Source organism: Perognathus longimembris, chromosome 19, assembly GCF_023159225.1.
Source record: "Perognathus longimembris pacificus isolate PPM17 chromosome 19, ASM2315922v1, whole genome shotgun sequence".
NCBI lineage: Eukaryota > Metazoa > Chordata > Mammalia > Rodentia > Heteromyidae > Perognathus > Perognathus longimembris.
In genome coordinates, this window is record NC_063179.1 from 20,962,279 (window position 1) to 20,983,395 (window position 21,117).

General features: G+C 38.4%; 1 protein-coding gene across 1 annotated transcript in view; it reads right to left on the reverse strand.

Annotated features, from left to right (window-relative positions):
* The window catches only part of Cplane1 (ciliogenesis and planar polarity effector complex subunit 1), an 86,219-nt gene that overhangs the window by 24,600 nt on the left and 40,502 nt on the right, over positions 1-21,117 (reverse strand). Inside the window, exons 25-36 of the mRNA XM_048368241.1 lie at positions 20,516-20,819; positions 16,181-17,117; positions 13,614-13,765; positions 12,283-12,446; positions 11,686-11,747; positions 10,468-10,547; positions 8,756-8,833; positions 6,828-7,020; positions 4,498-4,788; positions 3,316-4,077; positions 1,773-1,939; positions 343-472 (exon numbers count right to left, since the gene is read on the reverse strand). Of these exons, the coding sequence (XP_048224198.1) occupies positions 343-472; positions 1,773-1,939; positions 3,316-4,077; positions 4,498-4,788; positions 6,828-7,020; positions 8,756-8,833; positions 10,468-10,547; positions 11,686-11,747; positions 12,283-12,446; positions 13,614-13,765; positions 16,181-17,117; positions 20,516-20,819 (3,320 nt within the window). The remainder of the gene's footprint in view (positions 1-342; positions 473-1,772; positions 1,940-3,315; positions 4,078-4,497; positions 4,789-6,827; positions 7,021-8,755; positions 8,834-10,467; positions 10,548-11,685; positions 11,748-12,282; positions 12,447-13,613; positions 13,766-16,180; positions 17,118-20,515; positions 20,820-21,117) is intronic.

A 21,117-nucleotide genomic window follows, 5' to 3' on the forward strand; every position in this document is an offset into this window, starting at 1 on the left:
AAAAAAAGAGTTAGTTCAGGAAGAGAATGTGACATAGGGCGTAAGATTGATCGGAATACATCGTAAACATGCATGTAAATGCCACAATGAAATTCCAGCCCTGTACTACTAATGCACTCTAATAAAATAAAATAAAAAAAGAAGAAGAGTTCATTTGTAAGTCAAGCAGTTAAAGAAAGCATTAACAATTTAATGCAAAGTTACTATGGTGCAATTCTCTACTGTAGAGAATCTTTGATAAACGAACATCCTATTCTGTCAAAATTACCAGAATACACAGACACAAAGAAATTCCAAATTCTTCACGTACAAGTTAGAGAAGAATAAGCTATAGCAGTATACCTTGACTTTCATGACAATTTCAGGCTCTTCATTATTAATGAGCGAATCCTCTGGCCGGAAGCTTACACTTTTTTTCCTCGGTTTCTCAGATCTTTTCTCTTGTAGCTCTTTCTCAGCTCGTCGTCTTTGCCTGTCAAAAACAACAGTATAAAACATACTTTCTTCTTATATTAACAGTAGTTTTCTTTTTTTTTTTTGCCAGTCCTGGGACTTGGACTCAGGGACTGAGCACTGTCCCTGGCTTCTTTTTGCTCAAAGCTAGCACTCTACCACTTGAGCCACAGCGCCACTTCTGGCTTTTTCTATATATGTGGTGCTGAGAGATTGAACCCAGGGCTTCATGTATGCGAGGCAAGTACTCTACTGCTAGGCTATATTCCCAGCCCCTTAATAGTAGTTTTCATTTGAATTATGTCATAGAGACAGTTAATGAACTAATTCCAGTAGGATTTAATTAAATTAGGATACAAATACTATTAGTATACAAATTAATAAGCACACAATAAAACAAAAATGGTTGAAATTTAGTTCAGGTTCCTTTTACTACTGAACCCACTATTCTGTCAACACAGAATCATCACTGGAACCTGAAGACAGGCTGCTGAAGATTTGAAGCTGGTGCTTCAAAACAGCTCCATGCATTTATCTGAAGAAGCTAGGAACACTGTAAGTCACATCAGCAAAAAAAAATCCCAGCCAGGAGGAAAGAGGTCCCCCAAACTGTGGGAAACATATATACTGAAGGCCTGCTGCCTAGAAAGGATAGAAGGACGGAACCATTTCTGCAAAGAAAGCACGAGTGATAGATGTTATAGTCTGGTTCACATGAAATTCAAAATTGTCCAGATTCACAATCATCTCCAACCCATGTATGTCTTGAGTATCCACTACAGGCACAACACTATAGTAAATGCTCCTCTGTAGAAGTCGCAGCCTTGCTTTGTACAGGAACACTGCTTACTAACTTGAAACAATTGACAGCACACCCACTCTCCTGCTTTCTCTAAGAGTCTGGAGAATACAATAAAATAAATAAAAATGAACACTGGTTTATAGTTTTAGACAGCACATGGAATACTGCATGACACCATATATGTGTTCTGCAAAAGATGTCAGCTCATCTTGTCATAGAAATGTATGAAAGAACCCTCAACCTATGGATGCCAGGGAAGAATTCCCTAATAAAAAGGGAAGTAATTCTCACAATAATAGGAATTTTCCTCATTATAAGACATGTTCAAATAGGTAACACTTGACAAGGACATTGTGAACAGGCCAAGAGGTTGAAGCAGACACTTTCACCTTCAATACACTGGTAGATTATATTTATAATTATTATATTTATTCATTATATTTATAGCTTGTGATTATAAATATAATGAACATGCTAACATGAGATATGATAAAGCATACTTTCATTTAGAACTTGCCTTTTCTTACTGTTATTCCCTTGTCTTATTTCAGATGGTTCTAAATTGACATTCAGAAGTTGAAGATGGGCAGAATCACCTTGTTCTAATAAATTAGGTGCTCGATTTTGATGGCTTTGTTTAAATGCAATGAGGTTTTCAAGTGGGATGAGTTGTGGAGTCTTGTACTACAGAAAAGAAACAAAGTATAATAAAAAATTAACAACTCACATATGCAATATACTAATAAATTAAGAAAAATTACTAAGATGTGGAAGAGGTAAAACAGATCAACTGGAACAAACTGCCTTCGGTAAATTGTGTATCCATATCTTAAAGAGTGATGAAAGTTTCACTTATTTATGTTCATTTGTCTGTGCAGTGCTGGGGAACAAAACCCTTGCGTATGATAGGCCAATGACTACCACTGGGTGTGTATGATAGGCCAATGACCTACCACTGGGTGTGTATGATAGGCCAATGACCTACCACTGGGTGTGTATGATAGGCCAATGACCTACCACTGGGTGTGTATGATAGGCCAATGCCCAACCACTAGGCTGTAAGGCTGGCCCTCCCCTGGATCGTCAAACAAAGCAGAAGTCCGCACCATCTAAATAGTATTTCCATATTAAATTATTTCCCTCTTACAATTGTAAACATATCATCTGGTGCTTGGCTGGGCAAAGAACATAACTGCAATATACTCATGACCCCCAAACAAGATGATGGGAACTTAGGGGTTCATTATACTATTTTATGCAATAAAAATTCTTTAATTTTTCTCAAAATGTAAACCTCTCCATTCCCTTTTTTTTTTTTTTTGCCAGTCCTGGGCCTAAACTTGGGACCTGAGCAACTGTCCCTGGCTTCTTTTTGCTCAAGACTAGTCCTCTACCACTTGAGTCACAGTGCCACTTCTGGCATATATATATATATATATATATATATATATATATATATATGGTGCTGAGAAATCAAACCCAGGGCTTCATGTATAAAAGACAAGCACTCTACCAGTAGGCCATATTCCCAGCCCTCTCCATTTCTTTAATCGCTTCTTCTGGTTATAATATGTTCACAAGAAAAGGAGACAAGGTAAAGTATTCCTTTCTAGTGGTATCTTCAAATATTACAGTGTACCAGAGAACAAATCATTCAGTTATCTCCCTAAGATGGTTGAACTCACCTACAGATGTATACCTGAATAATCTGGATCTCACAAATCAAAGATAATAGGGTATTTTTAGGGGGGTTATAAAAATTTTATTATACATTCAACTAAGACAGACTTATGTGTATTTAACAACTTTACCCTGTAAAAGGCAAAATATAATTGTTTCACAACTGCTAAAATCTCAAAGAATGTGTACACTCACTCCCTACACACACACACACACACACACACACACACACACACACACACGCACCTGGCAACTTGATTTGGTCTTACTTCTTTTCTGAGCAGAAGAAATATCTGTAAAACAGTCTAGTTCTAGCACTGACAGAAAATAACAACAAAACGCAGGACTCAGCTTTCTATTACTGCACAAGAATTCATTACCGTATTTTCTGGGGATAGACTTGAGTGAAATAATGACAGTTGTGGATATTTTCTTTCTTCTACTACAGTTCTGACAGGTACAGCGGGAATTGTAAATGGTGCTCTTGAGGCTGATGAAAACATAGGAGGCTTAAACTGCAGGTGTAACAATGGAAGGCCAAAGGAATTCTGAGGTGGTATCTCAAGGGACTCTGGCTTAACATCAAATCGTTTTTCTGGCTTCATAAACACTGAACAGTCCTGTTGAGATGTGAAGTTTTCTGGTCCAATAGACTGACCCACGTTTCCATGCATAGGGATGTCTACAATTAGAGTTTCTGCCTGTTTCTTCTGTTCAGCTGTGTCTTTTATGGCTTCGGCATTGTGTAGGCTTGAATGAGGTATGGAAGCAGTATGCATTACTTTCTGAGGAAGAGGAGGCTGGAAGGAATCAGATAATCCCCAAGCTTCTCTTGGTTGGGTTGGAGGCCTAATAGGAACATGTGGAAGTCTTCCTGCAGATAAGGAAAGGGGCCTGAATTCATGCTTAGGTGGAAACCGAAGCAAAGGAAAACCACAACCAGGATTCAATGTTTTGGTAGGCAGGATCAGTCTAGGGGTCTTCTGGCCAGCAGAAGGTGCAGATAAAAGGTGGTAGTGAACACTTCCAGAAGGATCCAGGGTAAATGGAGTGGGTGCTAAGCTTTGAGATGCTGGAATCTGTTCGCTCTTCTGCACTTTGCTATTAGATTGACATGGAGGAATAGTCTCCTGTGGGACATTCTGGAAGAGGGAAAGTAGTAAGTGAGTTTAGAACATACTACAAATTCCTTTTCTTTTTTGGCCAGTCATGGGGTTTGAACTCAGGGCCTTGTACTCTCACTCAGCTCAAAGCTGATGCTCTATCACTTGAGCAATGCCTTTAGGCTGACTTTTTGCTTTACAATTGGAGATAAAAGTCTGGTGGGTTTGTCTGTACAAGCTGGCTTCGCACTCCAATTCTTGGCCTAGCTTCCTCAGAAGCTAGGATTACTAGCATATGCCACCAGTGCCTAGGTACACATTCCTTATTTTGTAAATGATGTCCAGTACATTTTGGAGGGGGTAGAATGTTAGAAAACTGGTTAAAAATTTATTTATCCATATAACAAAAATCCAAGAATTCAATTTCTATAATGTGAATGGTATTTTTCTATGCGTTACCTGTAAATTTCCATGATCAGATTGGATAGCTGCTTCACGAGCCTGGGGACTGCTCTTGCCAGGCTCCGTGTTGCACTCTTCCATGGACTGTGGCTTAACAAAACATCTCTCTGTCACATTCTGACTGCTGTGGGCTTGCACACCACAACACTCCCTTGTGGGGACTGAGACTTGGCTTCTCCCCACCTGCACGGACTGAGCCTGCTGGAGAAGCTGACGATGCGCATCGGGGAGGTTCACAACGGATGACCCGACTATTTGCATTAAGCTCAAGAAGTTGATCTGCTGCAGCTAGAACAAGCAAAAAGAGGTGCCTTGAAACATACTGAAAAGAAGCCAAGCCACCTGAGCATGTTACCGAAGTCACACACTGTCCCAGTTTCTGTCACTCACCAGCTCAGCACTTGACTGGCATTCACAGGTCCTGGCTTAGATAATGATGATGGAGGAAGAGGAGAGGAGTTGGAAGCCGAAAGAGAAAAGGAAAAGGAAGAGGAGGAAAAGGATGAGAAACAGAAAGCAGATGAAAAATAAGGGGTAAAAAGGGACTGAGGAGAGTAAAAATGAAATCAATTTCAGTAAGTGTAATGGGACATGTCCAAAAAAAAAACACAAAAAACCCCACAAGTTCCCATAAATTCAAGAGAAAATTAGTCCCAAGAACCATCAACATAAAAATGGTTGATTAATCTTTGGCCATAAAGGAAATGCAAATCAAAACAACTCTGAGATTGATCAACATTCCGAATTCAAACAACAACAAATGTTATCAGGGATGTGGGGAAAAAGGAAGCCTACTGCACTGCTAGTGGGAATGTAAACTAGTAAACCACTCTGGAAAGCAGCCTGGAAATTCCTCAAAAAACTAAACATAGATCTTCCCTATGATCCAGGCATACCACTCCTGGGCATCTACCTTGAATATCACGAGCCACAATATGATAAAGACACCTGCATATCCATGTTCATTGCTGCACTATTCACAATGGCCAAGATACAGAAACAGTTCAGATGCCCCAAAATAAATTAGTGAATCCCAAATATGTGGTGCCTACGTACAATGGAATTTTACACAGCCAATAGAAAGAATAAAAGAATGTCATTTTCAGGGAAATAGATGGAACTGGAACCAAGCATGTTAAGTGAAGTAAGCCAAGCTCAGAGAGACAAACAGCACATGTTCTCTCTGATATGCAGAAATTAGATCTAAAATACACTGGGATATAAGTTATACAGGATTTTAGATATTCATACTCTTAGGAGAGAAACACAAAGATGCAATGTGCACAATGGTACACAAATGTGTCTTAAGTACTTCATCATATGAATATGAAAGAATATACATACTGAAATAAACTCTAAGATATAGAAACAAGAGACCTCTTTGTTTGCGTTCTTAGTGTTTGATGATTCTGTCTTCTTTATCTATGTATGGTATATTCACATGTATATCCTCAGAAGGGTTGGGGGAGGGTACAGAACTTGAAGGAAAAAGGGTGAAGAAATGCAGCAGTGGAGCTCACTGGCCATTGATAAAAAGTGAACTGTACAACTCGTGGGTGGAAATGGGAGGGAGGGACTGCAAGAGAATGAGGGAACCGAAGGGAACAAAAGACACTATACCAAAGGAAATAGAGTCATTACCTGACTTGTGTAACTGTAATCTCTCTGTATAACACCTCTATAACAACAAAAACATAAATTAATAAAAAACAGTTGATTCTATCACATGTAAGAACACTGAAGTGAATGTAGATACAGCGTAAACACGTATGGGTGTAACAGTGAATACATCTCCTTTGTATAATTAGTATAATGAATTTTTTAAAGTGACTGTAGAATGAGTACAGGATTCAATATGAGGGAAATCAATGGCTTATGAATTTTTTAAAAAGGACTAACTAAAAATTATTTGTTTGCAGAGAAAACAGTGAGCAGGTAAAAAAGAAGATGATGGAAGTCAATAAGAGCAGTAACTTGAAATGGACACTTAACAACCTAAGCCAAATTTGGTCTGTGAGAAAGAAACATGGTAGAGTGGCTTAGAAAATAAACCTTGTATGCTTTTAGTTGGAGGCTGCTGTCTGGTTGATTAAGCCCCATCACACATATATGAGCAGCTATGTCCCAATTAGTCCAGTAAAAAAAAGTCATTTTGAGGTGCAGATAACTGAGCCTAGACTCTAGGTCCTAGAGTAAGGCACTTGCTTTCCAAAGGAAAAGACATGCCTTCAATTTTATGTTAACTAGTCCATTTGAGGAAGTCTGCTAATTTTAAACCTGACATACATCAGGTATAGACATTCTCACTTATGTAGTAATGTGCTTACCTGAACTAATTTAAACATTTCGTCTTGCAGCATCTGTCTAGCAGCATCTGAAGAATCTGGTAGCTGAGCCCTGCGCTCATGCATCTGGGTCTTCCTGGGTGCTGGAACAGGTGTTTGTGAAGCAACACTGATTTCATTTGCTACCTCAAGTGGAACCGAGGCAGACTTATCTTTCAATGCAGAAACCTGAGCACTATGTGGAAACATTTAAATTTAAAAGGCAGTAATCAACAAAAAGTAGTTGAATATGGGTTGCATGAATATTTAGTTCCTGCTTTCTTCTTCTGATTGAAAGGCTATTCTAGTAGCTTCCGCAGCTCTCCTGTCCTATCATGTTTCACGTGACTGCCCATGGTCTCTCCTTTGTGGCGTTACATCAAGAGCCCAGTCCTGAGTCCCTGTAGGCACCTGAATTTGAGACCTGTGCAATTATTCTGATGAACTGTACAGATTTAGGGATAAGTCTTTCACTAAATTAATCACCAATAATCGTTATCACCAATAATTGTTAAGAAAAATTAGGAAAATTAGTTCTAGGATTGGGGGTACAAATGACTGCTGATCATCATTAAACATGAAATGTTCCAAACGAACTAAAATTTCACTTACAATAAACTCAAACATCAAAAATTCTTATTTAGAAAGAAAACTGAAGACTGAAGCAAGTTGTTTGGTTTTGATTTTAAAACAAAATAATTGATAGAAGCACTTCCTTAAATATAATAACTAGTCAATATTTGCTAAGCGACAAAGTATTAAAAACTAAATATAAAATTAGTCACTCTTTCCAAAACCAAAACAAATCTAGTTATTGCAATTAAACTTAATTGGATTTATATTCATTTCCTTTCAGCAATATTTTATCAAGCATCAACAAAACTTCATTTGGAGACAAGCACCAGTGGCACATGCATGTAATCCAAGCTACTCAGGAGGCTAAGATATGAGGATGGCAGTTTTGAAGTGAGCCCAGGTGGGAAAGTCTGTGAGATTCTTATCTCCAACTTACCACTCACAAGCCAGACACGCAGCTGTGGCTCCAGTGGTAGAGAGCTAACCTGGAGCAAAAAAGGCTCAGGCCCTTCAAGCTCCAGGACCCATAACATGCAACTGGTAAAGCCATGAAAAACAGACATCAAAACAATGTGACAATCACAAGACAAGTTTTTGGGGCTTTGCTTTCAGCAGGTAGCAAGTATAACAGTTCTAATGTGGACTTTTTCCCCTAAGATAAACCCACACTACATTTTCTATATTTTTCTCCTAAGTTAACAAAATTTCTAAACCCTAAGGAATGATTCAACTCCGTGTGTGTGCATGTGCGTGTGCACGTGTGCTGGTCCTGTGGCTTGAACTCAGGGCCTTGGCAAGGTCCTGAGATAGCACTCTACCACTTGAGCCATATCTCTACTTCTGGCATTTGGGTGGTTAGATGAAGATAAAGTCTCACAGTCTTTCCTGCCTGGGCTGACTTCAAACAATAATCCTCAGATCTTCACCTCCTTAGTAGCTAGGATTATGGGCATGAGCCACTGGCGCCAGCCATGTTCAACTTCTGCAAACCAAATTCAAAAGACAAACAGAATCACCTAAAGAATTAAAAGCATTTAGAACAGATGCCATTGAGTCAGAATCTGAAAATGAGCAACAATGAAATAGTTCAATAAGGTATTTACTATTTTTTCCCTGAAATTGTTGTAACAGTTTCTGTATGTGTTGAAGACACTGAGGTGGAGGACTATCTTTGAACATTTAATTGAGATGTCAGAAATATATATTCTCTCTCAATGCTTCATGTTACCTTTTTTTGGTTCACTTGTTAGTCCAATCTTTTAGCATTATTTCAGACTGGTACAGTAGGTACCTATTTATTCTCTTCATTGTAAACATGATTATTTAAAAATGGTATAATACACAAAAACTCTTACCTAGAAGTTTCTGAACTTGAATCTACACAAAATGAATGAGGAACAGTATATTCAGGATTTGAAAAGACTTCAATCATACTATAAGGAAAGTGATTAATACATGATTAGGAAGCAAGATATTTTTCACATTATCTAAGGTAAACAAATGTTCCACCACTCAAGAGCCTAAACATTCTCTACTCTCTGTAATGCTTAGTTCATAATCACAATCTGTTTATATTGTCTCCATAGCAATTAGTGGGAGATTCAAACAAAAACCAAGAGTATGTCTAGATGATTTAACGTACAACTAAAGCACTGTGGGTCACTCAGCAACAAAAACAGAATCTAAAATAAAGGGACATGAATTTAGCAGGGACCCAGATGTCAGTTAAGGAATAGGCTGGAAGCTCTGCCGAGAAGACTAAAGAGGTCATTGACACATATAAAACTGTAAAGACAAGTTTTCAGGAAAACATTTTCATTACTTGTAAAGGTACATCCTATTAAATATATTATTTTGAAGGCCATTTGTCTAGTATATGTAAGCCCTAGGATCTATCTCCAGTATAGCAAAAGGAAAAATTGAGCTAGGCACCAGTGGCTCACACCTGTAATCCTAGCTACTTGAGACATTGTAACCAGGAAGATCATGGTTTGAGGTCAGCCCAGGCAAAAACTTCAAGACCTCATCTCAGTTAATGGCTGGTTAGCTGCATGAAAAACTGGCCCAAGGACAGCCAAAATGTATTCAAGACTCCATCTCAAAGGAAGAAGCTCAGCTCAGTATAATGTGCCTGTTGTCCTAGCTGCAGTGTCAAGCAAAACACAAAAGAGCCACAGTCTAGGTGTGTTTCTGCATAGGAAGTGATAGTTTTATCTCAGAAATAACCTGTGTAAAAAAGTGTGAAGCTATGAATCAGGGGGAGAGAGCCTGCCTAGCAAGTGTGAGACCCTGAATTCAAACCAGTACTATCAAAAAACCCAGAAAACTTTGTATCAATTACCTATGTTATGAAACTAAACAAAGTTTGTGTATTCAAGAGAAAATTAATGTTGCCTCCTTTATTAATGATAATCCTAAAATTCAGTAATAACCAATATTCTAAAAATTAATCTACAACATATGAAAATTGCCTTCGCCTGTCCTTGAGGCAGTAATAAGCCGTTAGAAGAATATGTTCACATCTCCAGTGCCTTGCTGCCAGTGTGCAGTAACCAAAGCACAACAGTGAAGGGGCATATGTCTTTATAAACCACAATGGGATTTGGCTCAGTGAGTATGGAGAGGCAGATCTCTAGTAAGCAGATGAATAAACTGTGGCTTAATCACAGGTCAATTTTATTTTAATTAATTATTCTGTTGGTATTGGGACTTGAACTCAGGGTGGCTTGAGCTCTTGCTGAGCCTTTTTGCTTGGGCTGGCCTTGAACCATTACCCTCAGATCTCAGTCTCTTGAGATTTCAGATATGAGTTATTGGTGCCAGCTTCTAATTTATTTTGATAACGTTGATGGAGGTGGTGAAACAAGTCATTTTAGATAGTATCATTTATCTTACTCTATCATAATCTAAAAGTATTTAACATTTACCCAAAATCATTGTTTACTATTGCTATAGTTACAATTTCACCAGAAACACAAACCACCATAACATATATATTACAAATTATGACAAAAAAGAAATGAAAGCTCCACCAAAAGTCAGTAGTAATCTCTTTATACTTTCTTACCTTTTCTGTTCAGTTGATTTGTTCTCCATATTTGTCCCCAATGGTTCTTTCCTAGGACTCTGAAACTCTTCCTTCAAATTCTGTAAAAATTAATAATACTCAAAATGAAAAAGAGGTGAAACAAATACATATTAATGTAGTCAGTAGTTTGAGTCTCACCTTAGCCATTGTCCCAGAGCAACAACAGTCAAAAAGCAAGTCATTGCACACTGAAAGGCCCCTGTCCTGCTCTAACCAGATCTCTAGACTATATAATTGCCTTTGTCCTATTACTCTGAGCTATTGTGCATGTTACATACAGAGACTAATGACTAACACATTCTCTAAAGTTACACCCGTTCATCACTTCATGAGTACTGCTTGAGAAACAAAAACAAAAACGGGGAAAACTGGGCCTTTTTAAAAGAATGTTACAATAGTTGACGATGTCTATGCTTTACAAATAAGTTTAGTAGAGAGTTTTAAGAACACAAGTGGTACAAAAAAGTGCATAGTACAAAAACTGCATACTTCACAAAATTATAGGTTTTAAAAAAGGGACACTTTGACCACTCTTGATTAATTTGCTAAAGAGGTTTATGAAATTAACATTTCCACTGTATGAAACTTCTGGGCCTGTAGTAGAGTGCTGGTGAAAGAAAAATGCTGCATGGAAGGCTGGATCTACTATCCATTGTGTACTTGTTAAGAGTAGCGGTCTTAGCGCTGGGAATATGGCCTAGTGGCAAGAGTGCCTGCCTCATATACATGAAGCCCTGGGTTCGATTCCTCAGCACCACATATATAGAAAAAGCCAGAAGGGGCGCTGTGGCTCAAGTGGCAGAGTGCTAGCCTTGAGCAAAAAGAAGCCAAGAACAGTGCTCAGGCTCTGAGTCCAAGCGCCAGGACTGACACAAAAACAAAAACAAAAAACAAAGAGTAGCGGTCTTGCCAGTGTAGGGACACATGCCTGTAATCCCAGGACTTGGGAGGCTGATGCAGGGGCTCTCCAAATTTGAGACCAGCCAGGGCTATATAGCTGGACCATTTTGAATGAATATGAATAAACAAACAAATAAATGGATAAGTGAATAAAAAATAAATGTAGTAGACTGGATTTGGCAGCAAAAGGGAGAACAACCTGGTTTGATGTATTTTATAACAATGAATGAAATCAATTAGGGGTAACGTGAATAATGGATAGAAGATGAATGATTTTATCCACCATTTACAACTTACTTCTAACTGCTGTAGTGAAGCTGGCATGCAGGTCTCAATATTGGGACTTTCAACAGGTTCTTCTGGAAGGAAACAGACCATTTGAAAAGTAATATTTTGGGCACTTTTTTAAAGGTAATACTGAAGGGAACAAATACAATGACAAAAATAGTTTCTATCCTCTTTTCATTTTTTTTAAATCCCTGGAGGCTATCCCCTCTTCATCAAGTAAGTCCCAGGGGAGTCTCTACAGGCTCCCCTGCGTGCAACTCCCTGGGAAGCACCAAGAATTTCTGCTTTACAGGAGCTGCCAGGGAGACAAACTCAACAGAGTGGGTTGATAGGAATTAAGAGACCCATAGGAACCATACCATAAGAGGAACAATCCTCCAAATTGCAAAAGCTAACAACATAAGAAATGTCTTACACCTTCTTGATTTTACAAAAAAACAACAACAACCCAACTTTACAAGTTAGTATGCTCAGTATCTCATAAATATGCCTTTCTGTTTTACTTTTGGTTTTAGGATATTGTCCATGCATCAACTTAGAGTTAAGACTAAGTTATCTCTGATATCACATTTCAAATTATATAGCCAAAGAAAGAGATGATCTGACCTTCATAGTCTGATATATGAGTATCCATTTCCTCTTGTGTAAATGTTTCTACTTCTGAAAGGTTCTCATCAAAGTCTACATATTTGTTTTCAGTATTCTGTGTGATGGAAATAATCTCACTGGTTTCTTTTCTTTCAGGATTTTCTGCATCAGCTGGCACTCTACTGACAAAATGCAGAAGCTAAGATTACAACTCATTCTAGGATATAGAAAGCTTGCTTTCACTTACTGCATTTTAAATAAACAAAGGACAAAAAGTTTGTGTTCATATTTATCAAGTCTTTGTTTTTTGTTTTACATTTCTAGTACATAGAAGCTCTGAAAAAGGCATTCAATAAATTACTGGATATCCTTGTTCCCATTGATTCAAAGCACTGGGGTAATTTCAACCCAAGTTTACCATCCTCACAAAGAAATCTTCATGCCATAAGGGTTTTGCCTTGGTACTTGACGACAGAGTTTGGATGCTGACTATGTCTCAAAGAACTATGTTCAAGGATTGGCCAATAGGGCAGCTCTACTGGTTGGTGCTGCAACTTTTGAAATCTGGGGCCTTGAGGAAGGACCACAATCATTGGAGGTCTGTTCTTGAGGGAGACTGTTGGCAGTGGCCCTTTCTTCTATTTTTTTTTCTTTTTTTGGTCATGGGGCTTGAACTCTGGGCTTGGACCCTGTCCCTGAACTCTTCAGCTCAAGGCTAGTGATCTACCACTTGAGCCACAACATCACTTCTAGTTTTATGGTGGTTAATTGGAGATAAGAGTCTCACAGACTTTCCTTCCCGGGCTGGCTTTGAACCGTGATCCTCAGATCTCAGCCTCCTGAGTAGCTAGGATTACAAATGTAAGCCACCAGTGCCCGGCCAGTGGCCCTTTCTTTTTGCTTCCTAGACAATCAGTGAATGGTTTGGTTCCACCACACAATCCTACTATCATGGGCTACCTTGCCACAGGCCCAAAGTAATACAGCCATACAATCAGATTAAGGCCTCCAAACCAAAGGCCAAAATAAACCTTTCCAACATTGGTTTTATCAGGTATTTCAATACAGTGGCTGCTCTTAACTATTGTCTTATCAGTAAAAAGGGATAAAAGGATTAATTCGACTGTCTTTGACATTGAAAACAAATGAACATAATAATGGGATCTTGGAAGATGAATTAATTAGCTCTTCTCTTTGAAGGTACTAGCTAGATGATGGGGAAAAACATTATTTACAATGAATTATTACAGCATTTTAGAAAGCTCACATCCTATCCCTTCAGTTAAAAAGCAATGCTTATTACCTTTAATTTTCAAGAGTTCATGTCTTCACTATTAATCCCCACTTACTTTAAGGTATCTTTCCACGATTCATTCCGATCATTTCTTTCTTCAGCTCTGCTACCTTGAGCTACTACTGCAACTGAAGAGCCAGCAGCAGTACAGCGCCCCCTCTTGGTGGGGGCTGCCTCCTGAGACTCAGTGGAATGATTTTCCAGGACCTAAAGCAAACCATTAATAATATTTTATATTCATTGTTTCATCTCTTTTACCACATTTTTACATCAATCATACTTTTTGGAGAGCTTCTCTGGATTAAATCTTTTATTCATCTATGTTCATTTCTACAACAATGCATTTCTTGCTGGTCAAGTCTTCATACCACCTGAAGAAAAGTAAATCTGCTTTCCTAAATACTAACGCAAGCTTCTAAAATGTATTTTCATCATTTTTACAATAAAAAGATCTCATTTTACCCCTTGCTATCATTATAAAGATATTTAGTAATATAAAAATGACCCAGGGGACAAAAACAAATACAGCTAAAAATACAAGGGATGTATCTCTTTTGTTCTGGTTACAAATATAGAAATGCAAGTTGCAAGGATTACAAATACCATAGTATCATATAAATGTATACCTCAGGATAAAAAAAAACTAGAATCAAAATAAAAAGAGAAAACCCATGAAATCCCCCAAATAAAATAATCTGTCCCTCCTCCCCCCCAACATTTTTGCACCCTTCAATATAGAATACACACTGAACAGTGATGGCCTTTGCACTGACTAGAGAAATGTTAACTAATCAGTGCAACTCCTCTACTGATACATATGTCTTTCTGGGTTAGATTCTCTAACTTTTTCTGGCCTGAGAAGATACTTAAAATGATTCCTTAATGCATTTGATGAAACACAAAATAATAAAAACAGAATTATTACCTAGTCCTTCATTTTGACCAAAACTTGAAAGAGAAATAATATAAATAATATATATATTATATTATATATTATTATATATCTATAATCCCAGCTACCAAGGAGAAGGAAGAGGCAGGAGGATCACCAGGAACTCCTGGCAGAAGCCAGCCACTAGACTCTATTTCAAAACCAAAATATAAACAAAAGGAGTGAGGGCATAGCTCAAGTAATAAGAGTACTTGCTCAGCATGCCCAGGCCACAGGTTCAAAGCCCAGTACTAAAAAGAGATAGATGGATAGGTAGAGAGATAGACGAGAGAGAGAGAAAGAGAGAGAGAGAGAGAGAAAGTGAATACAAGCAGCATTTGAAATGTTACTTAAAACCATCTCATTCCATTTTTATTTTCATAAACATGGTAAAAGCCTTAAAACTTTCAGTCTCCTTGAGATACTTTACCCTAAGTTTTTCCTTTTGATTCTTTTATTTTAAGGCAAGGTCTTAGTGTTTATCCAGGGCTGGCCTAAAATTGGCTACACAGCCCCTGAACTTAGGAAACCCACAACCTTTGTGCTTCAGCCTCCAGAAGTCTGATATTATGTACCTGTGCCATCATGCTGGCTTACTCTAGTTGTTTCAGAATGAAAGAATCCACTCAGACTGGCTTCAAGCTTATGATTCTCCTGCCTCTGCCTCTCTTAGCTGTGATTATGAGTTCAGCACCCCTCCCAGTGACACCTTTCCCTTCATGGCTCTACCGAAGTCTTTTAAAGGGACCTTACAAGACAGACATGTATAAAGAGTAAGATCTCTTGCCAGGCGTCACTGACTCATGCCTATAAAGCCAGCTTAGGCAGGAAAGTCCATGAGACGCTTATCTCCAATTAACCACCAAAAAGCCAAAAGCAGAGCTGTTGCTTAAGTGGTAAAACCCTAGCTTTGAGCAAAAGACTGCCCAGGCCAAGTTCAAGCCCCAGGACCAGCACAAAAACAAAATGAAAAACAAAAACTAGTACAACTTCTTAGTTTTCTTTTTCTTTTCTACTCTTGACTCATAGGTACCATTATTCTTAGCCAATCATCCCATATATCCAACTCGTAATTCACCTATTTATTTTTTAACAACGATTTATTTACTCAGAACTTACTACATATGAGAGATTATTAGGTATATACATTATAAACATGACCTATACAAATTCTCTATAAAACACAACAATTAAGTTAAACTCCTTGAAGAAAAAGAACAGACTATAATCAACAGTCATTAACTATTTTACTATGATGGTACAATATAAGCATTTTAATTAAAAATGACAAGTCTAGTCTAAAATAGAACTTTCAGTGGATCACAATAGCTCAAAAGCTATATATGTATGATCATATAAGACAAGGATAGGCAAACTCTATTGTTGACGTTATATTTAAAGTTCTAGGTGAATTTCCTTTGCCACGTGGCTACTGTATATGTTTTTGGTACAGTGGGTATTGTATATATGCCTACCTGATCTAGGGAAGGGAAAGAAAAATGAGGGTGTAAGATATCACAAGAAATGTACTCACTTCCCTATTATGTAACTGTACCCCTTTTGCACAACACCTTGTCAACAAAATTTAATTAATAAATAAAAAAACAAAAAAATATGAAATAAAGGCTTTCAAAACTCTTAGGTAAACTTCAAAAAAAATGACAAGTCTAAGAAGCAAATGATGTAATTACCTTAAGAACATTTTTTGCCTCATATGTAGCACAATAGGGTTGCTTGAGTAGCCATAAGGAGGTAAGGATGGCTGCCGCTGAGGTCTTCACACGTATTACTGGACTGTACTCACTGTGCGACTGAGCAACACCAGAATCGGACAGAAGCCTTCGCTCAGACCACCTGATCATCCACTCTAGAAGTTTTCCTACACTGCCAAATGTGCTCTTTATTGCCAGAGGAAGATCTTCCTGAGGGCTACCATCACCACATTCAATTACTTTGAAACTATATCTCCTCGTTTGACCAGACTTGGGGATACAAAAACTGTGGTCAGATGATCTCTGAATTACAGTTTTCTCTCGATTGTCCTCTTGAAGTCTGTAGATTGACTTTTCAGTTAAGCCAAACAATCCACTCTTTCCTTCCTTTTTAGTAACTTCACTCAAAGGCTTCCCTATAAAAGGTCTGATCACTTGATTAAATAGTCCTGATGAAAGAGCCTGGTTTTCTGCAGTTAGGGCATGCCCATTGTTTTTCTCAGATGTTTTTTCAGGTTCACACGAGTCAGGAGCAACCACAAAGCAAGAGCCAGCTCTAAAAACATTCTGGCTTTTGGCTTTGCCCTGACGTCGTTTTAATGTTGTATGCACATCAAAAAGTAAAGAATTAAGTTCATATTCTCTCAGCTGTCCAGAAAAACTGGTTAGAAATGGAATGCCAGGATCTTTGGAACTGAGTAGGTCTCTTTCAAGAACATAGCTCAAAAACAAATCAAGGAATTTAATATATTCATCATCATCTCGCTCAAATTCCCAAACACCTATTATAGGAAGTGTGTTCTGTGATAACTTTCCATGATCTTCTTTCCTTTTAGGGTTTTGTCTCTGAAAACCCATTTTCTTTTTATCATTGGATTTACTGGCCAATGTTAATTCCACGCAGTCTGAGTCATTTCTGTAGGAAAAAAGAAGAATGAAGGAAGGATAAAAAAGACAAAATAAATAATCACTAAAATTGATTTTACAATAAACATTGAAATTTAAGAACAGGGAAGGGAGTAAGAATGAGGGAGTGAGTTTGATCAGGATACATTGTACACATGTATGGAAATGTCACAATAACACCTTCTCTGTACAACTGATGTATGCTAAATAAAAGAGTAACACATGGGGGCTGGGGATATGGCCTAGTGGCAAGAATGCTTGCCTCATGAGGCCCTGGGTTCGATTCCCCAGCACCACATATACAGAAAATGGCCAGAAGCGGCGCTGTGGCTCAAGTGGCAGAGTGCTAGCCTTGAGCAAAAAGAAGCCAGGGACAGTGCTCAGGCCCTGAGTCCAAGCCCCAGGACTAACAAAAAAAAAAAAAAAAAAAAAGAGTAACAAAAAATTCTACTGATTAAGTCATACATCTTTTTTTTCTCATTTATTTATCTTTTACATGAGAAGTGGTAGACTGATATGATTTCAGAGAAGAGGAACATTCTAAGAGATTAAAAAATTAATACAATACATTAATATCAAAGGAAAAGTTTGTATTAGAAGAAACTAAAATGTGTTCATAAAAATTTCACAATAAAAAAACAGGAATGCTTGCTCTAGAGGTAAAAAAAATAGCCCTCTACTCACTCTCTTTTATTAGCGTGATAGTAGAAGAGAATTTAAGAATAAAAAGTCAGTAAAAATCACAAGCTACCAGTGTGTATCTTGATTTAGCGTGTCTTTTTTCTCTCTTGCAGCTTCCCCTTTTGGCTACTTTCATACTTCATGCAACAAGCATGTCTGTCCCTGTTTGTGTCACTACACAAATGCTGGGAATCTTTCATAAACACTTTCAGCTGCTATGAAACCCGTTGGGCAGGCACTTTCTAGCTGCCAGCTGCAATCTCATTTCAAACGTTCATCTCAAGACAGTACCTAAGGCAGAACAGAGTCTCGGTTCCCTCAATAAAAGAAAAGGTGCATGGCTCCTGAGCAGGGTTCAGATTATGCCTTGTTCCTGAGACACACACAGCATCCTGCATGATAGCCCATGCTGACACTTAAGCAAAGCTATTTTGTGAAATAAACATACCATTTAAATTGTCATTAGATATGGTTCAAACAGATGTGTGCAGCGGATACTGTAATTTTATGTAAGCAAAATTATTGTAGGTCTAAATCATGAGAATAGAGAACTGCATTATTGCTACTGGAATTAAAATCAAATAGCTTAAATCATAGTAACACAATAATACAAGTAACTCAATCATGTCAAACTTAAGGTTGAATATTGCTTTGCTGAAATGCTTGGTGCAGTAGTATTTTGAATTTTCATTTTGAGGGAGGTTTTAGAGTATATACATATAATTTTTCTGAGCTAATATGAAATTCATTCATGTAAACTCAGTGGTACAGTAATTACCTATCACACACAAGGCCCTTGGTGCCAATGCTAACATCACAGCAACACAAATCCATTTATATTTCATATAATCCTTTGCACGTTGACTGTGGCCTGATAAAGCCCAGTGGAGAATTTTCTACCTATAATGTCATGTGCTCAATCAAAAAGTTTTGGATTTTACAGTATTTCAGATATTAGATTTTCAGATGAGGCAGGCTCAAGTTGTATTTAAATTTAAAGATTACTAAACAAAGTGCCAGGAGCAGTGGTAGCCGCATGTAATGCTAGCTACTTGGGAAGGAGAGATGGGAGAATTGAAGTTTAAAGCTAGCCTGGGCTAAAAAGCAATATCCTATCTCAAAACAACCCAAGTTGGTCAAGATACGTTGTACATATAATCTGACATTTCAAACTGAAACTTGTACCACTACTTAGAGATAATAATAAAACAAAAACCCCTCCAAGTCTGTTGGAATGTATTCCTGGTGACTGTGGAGGTAAGGATAGGAGGGTCACCACCTGCAGCTGGCCCAGGTAAAAGCACAAGACTCTTAACCGAAAAACAAACTGAAAACTAAAGAACTGGCATTTGGCTCTGGCAGCAAAATACTTGCCTAACAAGCATGGAATTCCACATTTCCTCTCTAATATTTCACACACACACACACACACACACACACACACACACACACACACACACACACACACTAAAAGAACTAAAGTTCTCCAGTGAATTCTAGCATTTGTTCAAAGTCAAGGCTTTGCACTTGCTCATTTAACTGGCTTGGCTGGCGCTGTCCTACTTGAGCCATGCCTCTAGCCTAGCTTTTTGCTGGATAGTCTAGCTGACTTTTCTACCCAGGCTGTCTTCAAATCACCATTCTCGAGTAGCTGGGGCTACAGGCATGAATCACTGGGGCTTGGCTCTCAATTAGCTTACCATACTTGCAGATTGAAAAAGTACTGCTTATCTCAATATTTAAAATAGATTTTATTTACTTGTTTTGTTTTTGGTGTCAGTACTCAGGCTTGAACTCAGGACCTTATGCTATTACTGCTTTCTTTCCACTCAAAGCCAGTGACCTATCATTCAAGTCACACCTCTACTTCTGGAGATAAGAGTCTCACAAGTTTATTTTCCCAGGCTGGCTTTGAATTGCAATCCTCAGATCTCAGCCTCCTGAGTAGTTAATATTACAGGCATGAGCCACCAGCACCTGGCTTAAAATGGATTTTTTTTTTTTTTTTTTGGCCAGTCCTGGGGCTTGGACTCAGGGCCTGAGCACTGTCCCTGGCTTCTTTTTGCTCAAAGCTAGCACTCTGCCACTTGAGCCACAGTGCCACTTCTGGCCGTTTTCTGTATATGTGGTGCTGGGGAATTGAACCCAGGGCCTCATGTATACGAGGCAAGCACTCTTGCCACTAGGCCATATCCCCAGCCCCTTAAAATGGATTTTAAATCCAAGTTGGACACACTAGGTCACACAGTCACACTCGTACTCCCAAATTATTCATGAGGCAGATACCAGGAGGACTGCAGTTTGAGGCCAGCCTAGGGAAAAAATTAACAAGAGTTCATCTCAACAAATAAACACACTTATAATCCCAGCTACCAGGAGGCATGGGTAGGAGGTCAGCAGTCTGAAGTTGACCTGGGCAAAAAACACAAGAACTCATCTGAAAAATAACCTAATACTAAAAAGGATGCAAGTATAGCTCAAGTTGTAAAGTACTTGTTTAGCATGCACAAGGCCCTGAGTTCAAAGCCCAGTTCTGCACCCTCCCACCTAAAAATGGATTTTCAAATCTGTAGTCCCATATTACACACTCATAATATATCCTTGTGAGCAGCTCTCATACTATTAACAAAAAAATAACAGATGGTTGCTGTACCTCATCATTTGCACAGAAAAGAGTACAAACTAACAAAGTGGATGCTTGTAGGTATTAAAAGACTTCAATTGTACCTTTGATGGAAATGTCTACTGGTTTTCTCTTCACTCAACAAGGCTTCTGAGAAGTTATCTGCTGTCTCTGTGTCGCTGTGTGCCAGCAGAGCACTGCCCAGCTCTGGGAGGGTGCTTCTGCTCAAGCTGGCCCCCGGAGAAAACCTGTCAAAAGCTGGAGCCTCATCTGGCTTTCCTTCTTCAGTGGCTTCCCATATGTTCACCTCGAAAGAGCCAATGTTTCTCTGCACACGTTTGAGGGCTTTCATCCGCACCTTGCGAACAGAATGCATTACCACAGACATCAATTCCTCAGTTTGCGGACCTAAGAAGGAAAAACGGGTCATGTGGTTCATTAAAAATTTTCAACTCAAGCATAAAAAAAATAGCTCATTCTGGTTCCTCCTGGAGACTCAAAAGCAAACTAAGGTTTGCAGTATTCATGGTAAAGCTAAGGTGCATGTTTTAAAATAAAACTGGAAAAATACAAAGGGATAAATTCAAACCCCAGTACTACCAAAAAATTCACAAGGTCATCTTGAATACGTATTACAAAATTTGGAGAATGATCACATATGAAGAGAAAAAACACCAGTTTTCAATAAATTCCTACAAGACACAAA